This window comes from Lepidochelys kempii, chromosome 4 (assembly GCF_965140265.1).
Source record: "Lepidochelys kempii isolate rLepKem1 chromosome 4, rLepKem1.hap2, whole genome shotgun sequence".
Classification (NCBI taxonomy): domain Eukaryota; kingdom Metazoa; phylum Chordata; order Testudines; family Cheloniidae; genus Lepidochelys; species Lepidochelys kempii.
Genome location: NC_133259.1, coordinates 120718583 through 120733707, shown reverse-complemented (window position 1 = coordinate 120733707; position 15125 = coordinate 120718583). Strand labels below are relative to the sequence as shown.

Here is a 15125-nt window from a genome sequence, read left to right as displayed (position 1 = left end):
CCATACCCCAGAGATGTCTGTGCACGGGATGCACCTGAGTCCTTGCCTATCGGTATTGACAGCACGGCATCGAGCCTTTACCAGGTACAGGGATATCCCTTCAGCTAAGCCATGCTCCTCCACTGTCTAGTGAGGGTTCGGACAGTGAGCCAGAGGCAGCAGTCTCACAGTACTTCTCCCAGGCTCCATACAAGACCCACTATCAGCAAGGTCTGAGACAGTACCCCCAAATGGCTTCACCATCACCACAATCTTGGTATGGCCACCCATGGGCATCCCAACCAGATCCTATACCACAATGGCTGTATTGTGACCCTTGGGCGGCACACTGACAGCCTGCATTATGGGCTCCTAGCCTTGCCTGAGAACCCTCCAGGCATACTCCATTGGTGACAGCATCTAAGACCTCTGAACCATCTCAGGAGATGGAGGAGGACATAACACCAAAGACCACATCCTCCTTCCTGGAGGAAACAGTCATGCCTCCCCCACCATCTCTGGTAGATGACTTCCACCTTTTCTGGGAGCTGGCAAAGAGCATGGTGGTCACCCTCTACATAGTACTAGAGGCGGTAAAGGATATGCACCATCAGCTCCTGGATATCCGCCACTCTTCCTCCTCATCAAAGATTACCCTCCCAATCAATGAGGCCATTTTAGACCTGGCCAAAACAGTGGCAAATCCTGGCATCGGTGGCACCAACTTGCAAGCGGGCAGATAAAAAATATTATGTCCCTGCAAATGAATCAGAGTTCCTTTTTTCCCACCCAACACCCAGTTCCATTCTGGTGGATGCAATCAATTCCCACGGATGGCAACACCAGTCCAGGGCTACACCCTATGGCAGAGACTGGAAGTGCCTTGATCTCTTTGGCAGGAAGGCATATTCGTCGGCCACCTTACAGTTTCATATTGCCAATTAGCTCACGGCCAAATATGACTACACAAATTACAACAAACTCAATTATTTTATTGACGAACTGCCGGAGGTGCTTTGGGAATCCTTCAAGACCGTCATACAGAAGGGGCAATTAGTAGCAAAAATATCAAGGGCCGATTATAGTGATGCCACCGACATGGTACCTAGGTCCATCTCCATGGTGATGTGACGGGTGTTATAGCTCCATTTGTTGGGATTCCTGAAAGAGGTGCAGTCCAAGGTGGAATATCTTCCTTTTTAGTACACAAAGCTCTTCGCTGAAAAGACTGATGCCTCCCTATATACTCTAAAGGATTCCAGGGCTACCCTCTGGTGACTGGGAATCTATAGACTGGGGTAAAAGAGATGTTTTAGTCCCCAGTCTCAGTGCAGACCTTACATGGCTCAATATCAACCTCAGCACCATTATGAACTGCAAATTGAGAAAGGGAAGTTCCTGAAGCGCAAACTGTCCGGTCTGCAAACCTCGTCCCAATCCACTGCTGTAAATGCCACTTTTGACAGGCAGGTTGAGGCGCTGTGAGACCACTCTCCACAACTGCAATCAACCATGGTTGTATACCCATTTGGCCACCGATTCACAGTGTTCCGCCATGCCTGGGAACGCATAATGTCGGACCAATGGGTTATAGAGATTGTCTGTCTGATCCGGGCACCCCATCCATTTGACCTCCATACCCCCTCTGATATACCCTTCCTCATCCTTCAGGGACCCTTCTCATAAGAGTTCACTACAACAGGAGATAGATCATCTTCTCCAGTTAGGAGCCATAGAACTACTATCTCAGCATCTACAAGGTAAGGGGTTCTACTGTCGTTACTTCCTAATACCTAAAATAAAGGGAGGTTAGAGACCCATATTGGACCTCATAGCTCTCAACAATTTTTCAAGGCTCAGAAGTTCAAGATGGTCACCTCATTGGTGATCATTCCAACACTGGAACAGGGAGACTGTTTTTCGGCCCTTAACATCCAGGATGCCTACTTTCACATCTCGATCTTACTTGCTCGCAGGCAATTTCTCAGGTTCGCTCTGGGAAACTACCATTACTAATACAGAGTCCTCCCCTTTGGACTATCATTGGTCCCAAGAGTATTTTCCAAACTTCTCTCAGTGGTAGCTGCTAACTTACGTTCACAAGGGATAAGGATTTACCCATATCTGGACAACTGTCTCCTCAGAGCCTGATCTCTCCAAGACGCCCACAAAGCCATCAACACTATGATACACTTGTACTTGTTACAGAACTGGGTTTACAGATCAACACCCAGAAGTCAACCCTCACTCCAGTGCAATGCCTGGCATTCCTAAGGGTTGACCTAGATGCCATAGAGGCCAAAGCCCTCCTACTTCAACACAGGTTTCTCTTCTTTGTTTTGCTCATAGATACTGTTCAATACAGTCCACAGATACCAGCCAGACTTTGCCTTGAACTCTTGGGGCACGTGTCAACAGGCATGGTGGTGATACCACACACTAGATTCCACATGCGATACCTCCAACTATGGTTCTGTTTGGTTTAGAGAACAGACACAGGCTGGACAAACCCCTGTTACTACCCACCAGGATCAAAAACTCCTTTAACTGGTGGAAGGTCCCAGCCAATGTGTGCAAAGGGATCCCCTTCTCGCACACATCACCATCATTGCTCCTTACCACCAATGCATCACTCATTGGGCGGGATTTGCATTTAAATAGTCTCATGATGCAAGGCAAATGGTTGCCTACAGAGATGTCTCTCCACATTGGTCTCCTTGAACTGAGAGCAGTCAGGAACACCTTCATCCATTTCTTCCTGCTGATCGCAGAATCTCACATACAAAGATCCTAATGGACAACATAGCCTGCATGTACTACATCAACTGGCAAGGGGGGGCAGTCTCCCTCTCTATGCGCAGAGGCAATGAGATTATGGAACTGATGCATCTCCCACAATGTAACTCTGTCCACGGCTTACCTCCTGGGAAAATAGACCTTGACAACTGACCATCTCAGTCTCAAATTCTCACATCATCACGAGTGGGAGATACACCTATCAGTACTCCATGACTTATTCACATGATAGGGAATGCTGTCCACAGACCTGTTTGCCACCTACCAGAACAAGAAATGTCCACACTACTGCTCCAGGGTGGGGATGGGGCAGCACTCTCTGGGCAATACCTTTCTACTCCCGTTGGACAAAGACTTTCTTTACACCTTTCCTGTGTTTTCTCTACTACTGAAGATCCTGCTAAAAATAAAAAGGGATGCAGCTAACATCATCCTGATTGCTCCTAGTTGGCCAAGACAGACCTGGTACTCTTACCTAGCACAGCTCGCGATGTGCATGCCGATCTCTCTCCCAACCTTTCTGCACCTCCTCTCACAGGACAAAGGGCATATCCTGCATCCCAATTTAGGGATTCTCTGCCTCAAAGCATGGTTCCTGCTTGGCTCCAACACCTAGAGAGCTCCTGCTCAAGGGAGATACCAGGGTTTGTATTGTACAGTAGAAAGTCCTACACACGACAAACTTACCTGCAGAAGTGGTCCAGGTTTCAGATTTGGTGCATGTCCCAACAAATCTCCCCAACATCTGTGACTCTTCCACACATCCTAGATTATGCTCTGATCCGTATAAAGTCAAGATTATCCATAAACTCTCTTACGGTCCATCTAGCAGCTATTACAGCCTTTCACCAACTTCTAGAGGGATATTCAGTGCTGTCACACCCAACCACTAAAAAGTTCCTTAAGGGTATAATAAAGCTTTTCCGTCAACCTTGACTTTCTACCCCATGTGGGATCTAAACCTGGTACTGAAAGGGCTGACTAGGCCGCCCTTCAAACCCGTAGCCACGTGTTCACTTACATACCTATCAGTGAAAACAGCATTCCTGATAGCAATTACCTTGAAGAATAGAAGAGAAAGCAGTTCTGATGGCGCATCCCCCATACACAGTATTTTTTCCAGACAAGGTTACACTCAGACCATATCCAAAATTCATCCCGAAGGTAACCTCCCCGTTTCACATGAATCAGATTGATTCACCTTGCAATCTTCTACTTCAAGCCTCACCAAGACAATAGGGAGGCTATACTACATCCTAGATGTTAGGAGAGCCCTGTCCTTCTACCTTGATAGGACAAATGCCTTTGGAAAGTCCTCTAGCCTTTTCCTCTCTCTATGGCGGAAAGATCCACGGGCTCAGCAATATCTGCCCAAAGACTCTCTAAGTGGGTCTCGAATTGTATCAGACAGTCCTATCAAATTTGTAACATGACCCCTCCGGAGTCGATCCATACACACTCCACAAGATTGATCTCCTCATCTCTTGCCACCTTCAAGAATGTCCCTGTCTCAGAGATCTGTAGAGCGGCGACATGGGCGTCAGACCACACTTTCTCAGAACACTACCTGATCACTGGGGACTCCGCCTCTGATGCCATCTTTGGCTACACAGTACTTTCATCTGTAACTGATCCAACTCTGAAGTCCCAGCCCTCCAGAAGGGGTACTGCTTGGGGGTCACATACAGTGGAGCACCCACAGGGTCACAAATTGAAGAAGTTGTTACCTTGTGCAGTAATGATGGTTCTTCGAGATGATGTGTGGCCCTATGGGTGCTCTGCAACCCTCCCTCCTCCCCTCTACTTCAGAGTTCTTGTCTATGACTCTGCAGTAGAGAAGGAACTGAGGAGGGTTAGCTCGTGTGCATTGACTAGCCTCATGGCACAGCACGAGGAGAGACCGCAGATGTCGGGGCCCAACAGACACTGCTACCGAAGTTCTCCGATCAGCAGCGCAGGGATGAATACACACCTACAGTGGAGCATCCATAGGGGCACACATCTCGAAGAACCATAGTTACTGCACAAGGTGAGGAACTTCTTCTTTCAGTAACTTAAGTCTCAATAGACCATAGAATGGTTACAGAATGGCATACATACAGGCATGGCAATGTAAGGCTATTATTTTTAAGAAACAGGAATGGTCCTAGCAAAACAAATCTCTGGTTTTTCTGTAAACTATACACTTAAAAGATATTCTTTACTGTTTACGTGTCCTGCTTACCTTTTTGAGCTCCATGTGGTGGTGTTGAGGGGAACTATGCTGCTGGCATACACTCCGCCATTAACAAATACACACTGCTAACTGGGGCTTCTCATAACTTTTGCACTGGTTCCTGGAGCAGAAATTCCTTCTATTACTGTGTTGTTAAACGTTAAAATGGAACCCAAAACTTAGTGGACTTAAGATCAGTTTCTATCTTGTCTGCGTCTGCTGCAGGCTCCGCAGTGGGCTGTCCTTTGGGGGTGCATCAGCTCTTCCTAGTATGGACCCAGAATGTGCTGCTCCTGCTCCAAAACCTGCTCTGGAACCAGTTTCAGCAACAGAGTGACTTCAGTGTCCCCATTCAGTGACTGCTGTTTCTCCCATTAGTCCCCATGCTGGATTCTGGAGCCAGCAGGGCACCATCCTGGCTGACTAGGTCATTGTGCATCAGGGTTGGCTCCGCGCTGGGCACAGTGCCCAGCACCCAGTCAAACGCCTCATAATACGGGCATGATGTTGGCAAGTTTCCTGGGGTGCGGTTCTGGTCTCTAGTTTTCTGGTACTTACTCTTGAGCTACTTAATCTGCTCCTTGTACTGGTCACTGGTTTGTTAAATTTGCAAAGCTACCAGCTTCTTCACTGTTTGTTAGTATGTATGGTCATTCCTAGTACTCTTACTAAAGTCCACAGTTTTCCTGGCTTTGCACCAGAGATTCACCAATTCCTGTGACCTTGAAGCAGTTTGATTCACAAAAGAGATGTTCTGTTCAGTCTGCATTGCAAACACAGAATGCTCTCTGGTATTTGCAACTCAGTGGTCAGAAAGATTAACATTGACTCACTGAGCTGCTGCAGTACGCCAAGGGTGGTTGCTTCTCTTTTCAATAGAGGAGATTCAAGATCCTTGGAATAGAGAGGACAAAGGACGTTGGTCCGTGGGATTGTGGGATACTTTTTGGAGGACTCCCAGGACCTGAGTCAAGCAAGGCTATGTCTACACTACAAAACAATAGGGCTTGAACCCTGGATCAAGGCCTGACCTGGTCTCAGATCCTGCAACCCCACAGGGTACTGGGACTCTGGGTCGAAGCCCTGAGTTAGCATGATTTATGCGTGGATAAAACTGGCGGATAGGCTTGAGCTTGAGTCTGAGCTTGAGCTTACACTGGAGTGTAGATGTACCCTGTGTTTTTCTTATCTGTTACTGGTGGGATGCCACAGTTTGCACTCCCTCACCTAATTTTTAAAATCCTCTGTCTTTTTATAGGGTCTGAGACAAAAACTTGTTTTTGGAGGGAAAAATACTTTCATGATTAATTTTACTATGTGTCTTGTCTTGACATTTTCATTTTACTTAATTTCTTATGGATTTTTTGGTGGTATCTTTACGTTACATGAGTGATAAGATAAGGGGAGGTCTAATCCGGACATTGTTACTTTTTCATTTCTTATGGAACTCATCTGTACTAGCAATTTTTTTATAGAAAAATCTGCTATAACAATATCACCCAGTTTTGTTTATACTTTTGTGTACACTTTTAGTAGTTTGAGGGTTTTTTCTGCAGGACACCTGGATTCTTAAAGATATGTAAATGCTGAGGATAACTAGATGCAGCTCAACACTCAATCATATGAAATTCCTAAATATAGGTCACTTACAGGTTAAAAACCAATTAGAATTCAAACACACACTTTGGTAATGCTATAAAGATTTTGGAAGAATAGTTCATATTTAAATTAATATGCAAGAAAAAAAGAAACTAAAAGGATTAATATTTATTAACAGGTATTAGACTTCCTAAGTTGTCAGAGGAATTTTCTAGTTTCTCTACCATTCTAGGGTTAGGCTTCAGGAATTTCGACTTTCCTTTTCAGCCTCTGATCAAATATCTATCTACTGTCCTGATTTTGGTTTATTGATCCAGAGATTATATGTTTCAGGTAGGGAACATATCTTATACCACTATTTAATAAATTGTAATAGACTTCATTGGCACTCTGTACCAAAAAAAAAAGAGAGTTAATCTAGTATGTATGCACGATTCAAAGTATTTTTTAGCCAGATGGCAGTATGCTGCTTTGAAAAATTCATCTTCATCCTTAACAAATTTTTCTGCAGTAGTTCATAGTACGGTAAAAGCTGTTTTATCCGACATGTTGGGAGAATGGGGGGTAGAAAATGCTGGTTAACTAAGAGGGAGTTTGGGTGCAGGAGGGGGCTCAGGGCAGTGGCTTGGGATACTGGATCTGGGGGCTGCTCCCCTCAGGTGGCTCCCTGTAAGCGGTGACCTCTCCTGGCTGCTCCTAAGGGGAGGCATGGCAAACAGCTCTGTGCGCTGCCTCCTTCCACTGGCACTGCCCCCGCAGCTCCCATTGGCTAATTGGAGCTGTGTTGCTAGCGAGGTGGGGGCAGTGCATGGAACTGCCTGCCACATCTCCACCTAGGAGCAGCCAGGACAGGTTGCTGCTTGTGGGGAGCCACCCGAGGTAAGCGGCCCCTGGATCCTGCACCCTCTCCCATGCCTCAAACCCCCTCTCGCACCTAAACTCCCTCTGAGTGCCCACACTCCACACTCCCTCCCAAGCTCCAGTCCACTTTTGGCCCTGTGCCAGCTGGACTATAAACCGGAATTTCAATGAAGATCAGAAATGCTGGTTTATAGAGCTTTCCCATTGAAGTGCCGGTTAAAACTGCTTTTACTGTATATAATAAGGGTAATGAGTACTATTTACATTTTCCCTAATAGTTCCTCTAATTACTGACTGACTACATGCATGTTAAAACCTTTCAGTTACTAGTAGAAAACATCAGAGACACAGCCTCTGAAATCTTCTTTTACGTCAGTGGTGCCCAAACTTTTCCCGTCACACCCCTGTTTACCAGTAATGGAATCTGTCCAACCCCCCTCTCCCATTACTGCACAATTGGCTCAGCAGAGGAGCTTGGGCTGAAGGCAGAGCTAGGGGCTGAACTGAGGATGGGGGTGGAGCTGAGGCTAGAGGCAGGGCTGGCCTGCGGGTGGAGAGGGACTGAGGGCAGAGCTGGCCTGGGGGCAGAGTGGAGCTGCGGCTGGGGCCAGAGGTGGGCTGGGGCGGAGTGGAGCTGGGGCCAGAGGTGGGCTGGGGCGGAGTGGAGCTGGGGCCAGAGCTGTGGCTGGGGGCAGAGCGGAGCTGCAGCTGGCAGCGGAGTGGGGCTCAGTGGTCCTCCCATCTCGCCCCCGTGGGGACTGGCCTTGGCCCTGATGTGTCCCCCCTATAGTTTGGGGACCACTGCTTTACGCAAATAAATGCTGTGACTTCCTACAGCTGAGCTGATTTTCAGATTCTAATTGTAATAGCTATTTTCTGTTCAAGCCATAGTGCTTTTTCCTCAGTAGATTCTCAGTAAAAGTCTTTGGCTGTAGTTAACTGGAGATACCTGTTCCTGTAAGATTTTTTTTTTTTTTTTTTGTGCATGAGATAAATAGACTTCCAACATATTTCCTCTTCCAGAGACCAGGCCCATTTGTACAGACAAAATCTCTGGAAAGAGAAGGCAGAGGAAGGGAGACTTCAACAATCACTTGGAAATTTAAATATTTTGCAGAGAGATTCAAGTAGTAGTCTTTTTTTTTTTTTTTTAGCAGTGTCTAGTTCTGTTCATCTCCCATAGGTATCTCTAACTCGGCTCTTCAATGCAAGATAGAGACCATTGGTTTAGGGAACATTTTTTCTTTAAGTGCCGCTTCAAAACACTTAGGCCTTGTCCAAATTGGCCAGGCAAGTGGTTAACTTTAACTGGTTTCCACCTTTTTATCAGCAGTTCTCTAGCATTACTTTATTGTTGGTATAGATGGGCCATATTTCTCACTTTCTTTATTGGGGTCATATTTCTCATTTGCTTTATTATGCTACGGCTGGATTCTAACCAAGTGCTCGATATTTATTTTTGTACAAGTGTCAGAAAACCTTACATCAAATTTTGACTGGGTGCTAATTTCCTATTCTGTTTTGTACTCTTACATGATTCTAAGTGTGGTTTTTTCATCCTCCCTTTCATTCTGTGTCTCTGTATTTACAGACCCTATATAACCCAAGAGGCTTTTAGTTTTAAACTCAGGCATCAACATTTGCTGAATAACCAAATCTAGTGATTCTGAAGATTGCAGATCAATTTCATTTTCCCTCAGAATGCAGTTGGAGTTACCTTAAAGCAGGCCTCCTCCTCTTCCCCAAATTTAGACGTAATTAGTTTCTAAAATCTTTTGCATTATATTTTATCCGCACATGATAACCACTCAGAGTAGCACACAGGGATTGCCACCATTTAAACCTATGTTGGGCAATTATTTCTGTGTTCTCTTTGGGCTGCACTGGGAAACAAAGTGAAAATGTCATGTTCTCCGTTGTTCCAGATGTGTTTGCCCAGTTTTGATATTTAGTTTTCTTTCTCATCATCCTTCTGTTATGAAAGATGGATACCTGCTGGGAAAACTTTTGTTTTTGATGATACTACAGAGGAGCAGTGAGGAGCATGCATTGAAGTATACTTTAATACTTTCTCGGTTGGCTTCAGTATGCCATTTGCCCTCAAAGTACTGATGTTACTGTTGTTGCCAGCCTTTGGAGTTCCTCCTGCCTTTCATTCCTCATTTGTGTTTTTTCTCACTAAATGAAAGATTTAATAAATGCAAAGGTGGGTACTTCCATAGTTTAAAAAGTGGTGAAACTTTCTGAAACTTACATGCAAGTAACTTGGATCCTTACATACAAGGAACATCGAGTGTCACTGGTAATAACTCTTGAGGTGCCACACTATTGTTTTGACTATCTATAATTAATATTGGTGCATTCTGCTGAATTTGCTGTGGAGTCTGCTGCAGAGTATTGCTTCAGATCTAAGCTTTCATTTTGCAGGGGCAAATGTTATTTTAGATCTTAGGATTGCAAAGAGCCTTAAAATATAAACCATGTGTGAACCAATGCAACTCTGAAGGGATATGAAATGCCCTGTTTAGCTCAGTGGGTGTTAACCTTGAAACCTAAGGATGGCAACTTAGAATGTCAGCATACTAAACTGATGATGATTTTGTAGCTTAAATATCTAGCTGATGTGCTTGTTCCAGTCTGAAATTGTTCCTGGCTGTCAAAAACCTCAAGAGTCTACTTTTTCAGCTTCTCCCTGGCAGCTTCTATGGTGTAGTTATTCATTGTCAGTACACTGAAAATTGAAAATATAGGGCATCATTTGTTTTCATAGTGAGTTAAGAACCTCCTTATTTAAAGCTTTCCTGAAATGGCCCAGAAACAAGAAGGGCTTTCTCCAGACTTTGGGTCCAGCTTCCTGCAAAGTACACTGGGCCTTGGCAATAGTCTTACAATAAAGAAGACTTCCAAATGGAGTCTCTAGTAAATATACACCAATGAGAATTGCAAAGTCACCAATGAGAGTCCTATTGTTAAAGAATAGCATTGAATACATGTGGGTAAATAAACAGATATTCATTTTCTTCCGAGAAGATGTCAAAAATATATCATCTTATAGAACAGTGATATAACTTCATAGTGTTCTGTTTTTTTCCCTACTTTGTACAATCAGCTGTGAACATCTAATTATAAGAATGGAATTATTTTTGCTTAATGTAAATTTCAAATATAGCAAAACAAAACACTTAGGGGGAAAATAAAGCAGAAATATTTTAGAGTTGGGAACAGTGACTCTCATAAAGGCAGAAAAGAAAAAAAACGTGAAGGAAAAGTAATAGCTGCCATTTAAAAACCATGTCGTCACTAATAAATATTCTTGAGACATAAGGTAGGTAAGGTAATATCTTTTATTGGAGCAACTTCTCTTGGTGAGAGAGTCCAGGTTTCGAGTCACAGCTCTTCTTCAGGTCTGGGAAATGTTGCACAGAAAAATTATAAAAGAGAAAAAGACCCTTTTACTTCTTGGTGAACACTTTTCACAAAGCGATTACTCTATATCTGACTTCTCAGTCATCATCCTCAAAGGAAAACTGCACAGTGCCTTCAAAAAACAAGCCTAAGAGCTTAAGTTCATAACTTTGCTAGACCCTAAAAATCATGGACGGAACAGAGACACTGGAGTTATGGCTTTTTACAATGGTCTATAACCCATTAAACCAACCCTCTCGCTTCTTTTTTTGTGTGCTTCCCCCCCTGTGACTGGAGAGGTATTATCTGGCTATTTCACCTGAAATGGTCCCTCTAAATATGTTTACTTATGCTAAACATTCTTTTCACCTTTGTATTTAGTTGTGACACTCTGAGTACATTTCCCAGACCTGAAGAAGAACTCTGTGTAAGCTTGAAAGCATGTATCTCTCTCCAAGAGAAATTGGGCCAATAAAATGGTCTCCCCAGGTTTCTCTAATATCCTGGGACCAACAAAGCCATGACAACATAGCCTACAATACATATTCTTGTCAACTTGCATCCTTCCTCACCACAGCAGATGAAATAAGGGATAGTTAAGTATTATATAATTAAAAGGAACATTTTAAGACAACATAAATTGGGAGTGGTTAATGTGCCTCTTCAATGTTGCGTGGAGGGCTGGTGCAGTACCTTTGGACAGGCAAACTGGGCTGGTGGTCCCAATCTTTAAGGAAGGATACCAGAGGGTGTGTTCCAACTATAGGAGACACTCCTCAGTCTCCTCGGCAAAGCCTATGCCAGGGTGCTTGAGAGGAGGTTACGCCCATTAGTTGAACCTTGGATTCAGGAGGAACAATGTGGATTCTGTCCTGGCCATGGAACAACTGACCAGCTCTTTGCTTTCTCGCAGATACTCAAGGGATCGTGGGAGTTTGCTAATCCAGTCTACCTTTGTTTTATAGACCTGGAGAAGTCATATGACTACATTCCCTTTGAAGTCTTATGGGAAGTGCTGCCGGGAGTATAAGGTGCTGGTGCCGCTTTTGCGTGCTATCCGGTCCCTCTATTCTCGGAGTGAGAGTTGTATTCATATTCTTGGCATTAAGTTGAGTTCATTCAAGGTGAGTGATGGATTTCGCCAAAGGTGTGTCTTGTCCCCACGCCTGTTCATAATTTTCATGGCCAGGATAGCAAGGTGCAGCCGAGCTGTGGAGTGCATCCGGTACGAGGACTCGGAGGTAGCATCTCTGCTGTTTGCAGATGATGATGTCCTTCTTGCTTCTTCAGACTGTGATCTCTGATGCACACTTGAATGTTGAACTGCTGAGTGTGAAGAATGCTGGGATGAGAATCAGCACCTCCAAAACAGAGGTCATGGGCCCTCTCCTGGAATAAAGTGGACTGCTCTCTCTAGGTGCAGGGGGAGCTGCTACATTTAGTGGAAGAGTTCAAATATCTAGGGGTCTCGTTCGTGAGTGATGGCAAGTGGGAGCATGTGATCAACTGGCGGATTGGTGCAGCGGCGGCAGTGATGCGGCCGCTGTACTGATCCGTGGTGGTGAAGCGGGAGCTGAGTTCTTGGACAAAGCTCTCCATTTACAGGTTGCTTTACATCCCGATCCTCACCTGTGGTCATTAACTTTGGGCAATGACTGAAAGGATGAGATCGCAGGTACAAGCGCAGAAATGAAGTTTCTTTGTAGGGTGACTGGGCTTACTCTCTGAGACAGGGTGAGGAGCTCGACTATTTGGGATGGCCTTGGAGTAGAGCCACTACTCCTCCGGATCAAGAGAAGTTGGTTGAGGTGGTTTGGGCACCTGTTAAGGATGCCCCTGGGAGGCTTCCATTGGAACTTTGCCAGGCATGTTGCACTGGCTGGAGGCCCCAAGGCCGACCCAGGATGTACTGGAGGGATTATATCTCCTGGCTGGCCTGGGAATAGTGAGGAATCCCCCAGGAGGAGCTGGAACATATTGCGGCAGAAAAGGAGGTCTGGTTCTCTCTATTCTCCATGTCGCCACTGCGACCCTCACTGGGAAAAACGGCATAAAGGAAGAAGATGATGATAAATTGGGGGAAGTTTCAGATTCATGGAGCAACAAAAATAGTGACTCTCCAGCTGTGGCTGGTGTGGAGAGAGAGAAGGAAATGAGAGAAGAGGCCCTCACTAAAGAGGAACTGAATTTGATGGAACATCTCCATAGAGACATTTGAAATCCAGAAAACCGTTTTGATTTTCTTTGGAGGTGGATTATGATGCCATTTATGGTTGAGGAGAGGCGATATAACTCTATTCTCCAAAGCTAAAGAGTAGTCAATGACTTCATTTTAGACCTCATGCAAGAAAGTGGGAATTTATTGATGTTAGGCCATAAAAAGGGAATGTCAGTCATCAAAGTGGGGACACAAGATAGTTTTACTCTCAATTTGATGTCAGTTCTGTTTGTCTGGATGTAATATGATAACTTGAGTGCTGCATCCGATCAGTTCCAAAATTTCAGGGAATGTTCCAGCTGTATTTAAAGCATACAGAAAGAGTGCATCAAAGATTGGGTGAGATGGATTCTAGTATTGTTGTAGCATCATATGGAGGAAATGTGAGCAAGCATTTTATAGTCATTACAACATAGGGGTAGGTCTCTCTTATGTTCAGATATGGGCTCCCATGTTGCTGCTGATTACACATACAATTTACTTTATGCAGATGAGTAGTCCCACTGATTACTCATGTTCATAAAGTCATTCGTGTCTAAATGTTTGCAGGACTGGGGCCTTGGCTGGAAAAGTTACCTCATTAACTTAAGTAAGTCACTTGGGTAGAGAATTTCAGAGACACAAACAGGAGACAGGTGCCTAACACCCATTCAAAATGGGAACCTAACTCACTTTTATTGCTTTTATTGAAGATCTCCCTCCTTGGTGTTCAATATGCTTGTCAACACAATTGTAAAACTGGATAAAAGACGGACATCTCTAGAAATCAGATGTTGTCTCTGAGGAGGAGTTTTATGTAAATAAAGTACTAAAATAAAATACAAGTATAAGTAACCCTATATTTTCTATTGTGTTTTAGGGTGCCAAATTTGGACATCCAGTTGGATTAGCCCTGGCTCCCCAACGTTCCTCTGTTCGGAGATCATTTGGAAGATCTAAGCGATTTAGCATTACTCGTTCACTGGATGATCTTGAGGTAACTAAGCTTTACATAAAACATTACATTATACTAAACTTTTAAATGATTCCTGGGGAGTGATATTTTAGTAATTTTGCCAATGATACAGGATCTGTGGAAGCAACAAATATAGTGCTGACAGCTGCCTAACTACTATGGAACAGATGCTCAATCAGCAAGGGGAGCTAGAGGGAGAGGAGGTTGAAGGAGGCTTCATTCCTTCCTCTCTTATAGTGCTGTCTCCCCAAAGGCTGCTCCATGGTGGGGTGAGGGGAGAGAAAGATAGGACACCAACTAATCTGCCTGTCTCTTCCAATTTGGAAGTAAGAAAGGTACTTCAGAGGTGGGAGAAAAAAGACCGAGATGCAGAGCCCTTGGCATGGGGGGAGGAAGGAATGGGAAGGAACACAAAGCCCCTGGCATGAAGGGAAGAATGGGGGATCCTGGTTTGGGGGCAAGGAAATTGGGAGAGCACATGGTTCCCCAGCATGGGTGCAGGAAGGAGGAGGAATTGGGGCACATGAAGCCCCAGGCATGGGTGGGGAATTGGGGGTGTGCAAATGGAGCCTTGAGCGTGGGGGTGAGAAAAAAGGGGAATCAGGAAATGGAGGGATGCAATGAGTGCTCAGCCTACAGAAGCCATGAACTGTGTGACCCTATAGTCCAATTATTCATTACTTTATTTCTCTCTCCCCAAATATCTCAAATATTTTGAAGAAAGAAAAAAGCAAATATTCCTTATTGAGAACATATCTATATCCCAGTCTGAAGTTTTAAAAGAATGTGATTTTTTTTTTAACCATAAACTCAGAAGTTTAAAATGGTAGGCTGTCCTTTAAACATCAAAGCAAAATAATCTGAGTGGAGACCCAGTGTGAGAAATATTAGCTCAGGCAGTAATTTGAAAAATGTCATAAGTGAACGGAAAAAAAAAGTGTTTGGAATGGACCTGTCCAGTTCTAAATATAGTAGCATTACTGCAGCACTATAATTCAGTATTATAATCACCAAACAACCATTGTTTCTAATAAAGTAGAACAGAATATAGTCTTCAGTACTGATGAGCAGGATAAGTTGTATTCCATGTAGTTTCT

The 15125-nt window shown here is 44.3% G+C and overlaps 1 protein-coding gene across 7 annotated transcripts in view; it reads left to right on the top strand.

The window, feature by feature from the left end:
* Positions 1-15125, top strand: part of RGS12 (regulator of G protein signaling 12) — a 181772-nt gene that overhangs the window by 39018 nt on the left and 127629 nt on the right. For 5 of the 7 annotated variants that reach the window (XM_073342637.1, XM_073342638.1, XM_073342639.1 and 2 more), the window contains 2 exons: positions 11821-11979; positions 13933-14049. In XM_073342637.1, the coding sequence (XP_073198738.1) occupies positions 11821-11979; positions 13933-14049 (276 nt within the window). The remainder of the gene's footprint in view (positions 1-11820; positions 11980-13932; positions 14050-15125) is intronic. The other 2 variants (XM_073342641.1, XM_073342643.1) reach the window with 1 other exon arrangement.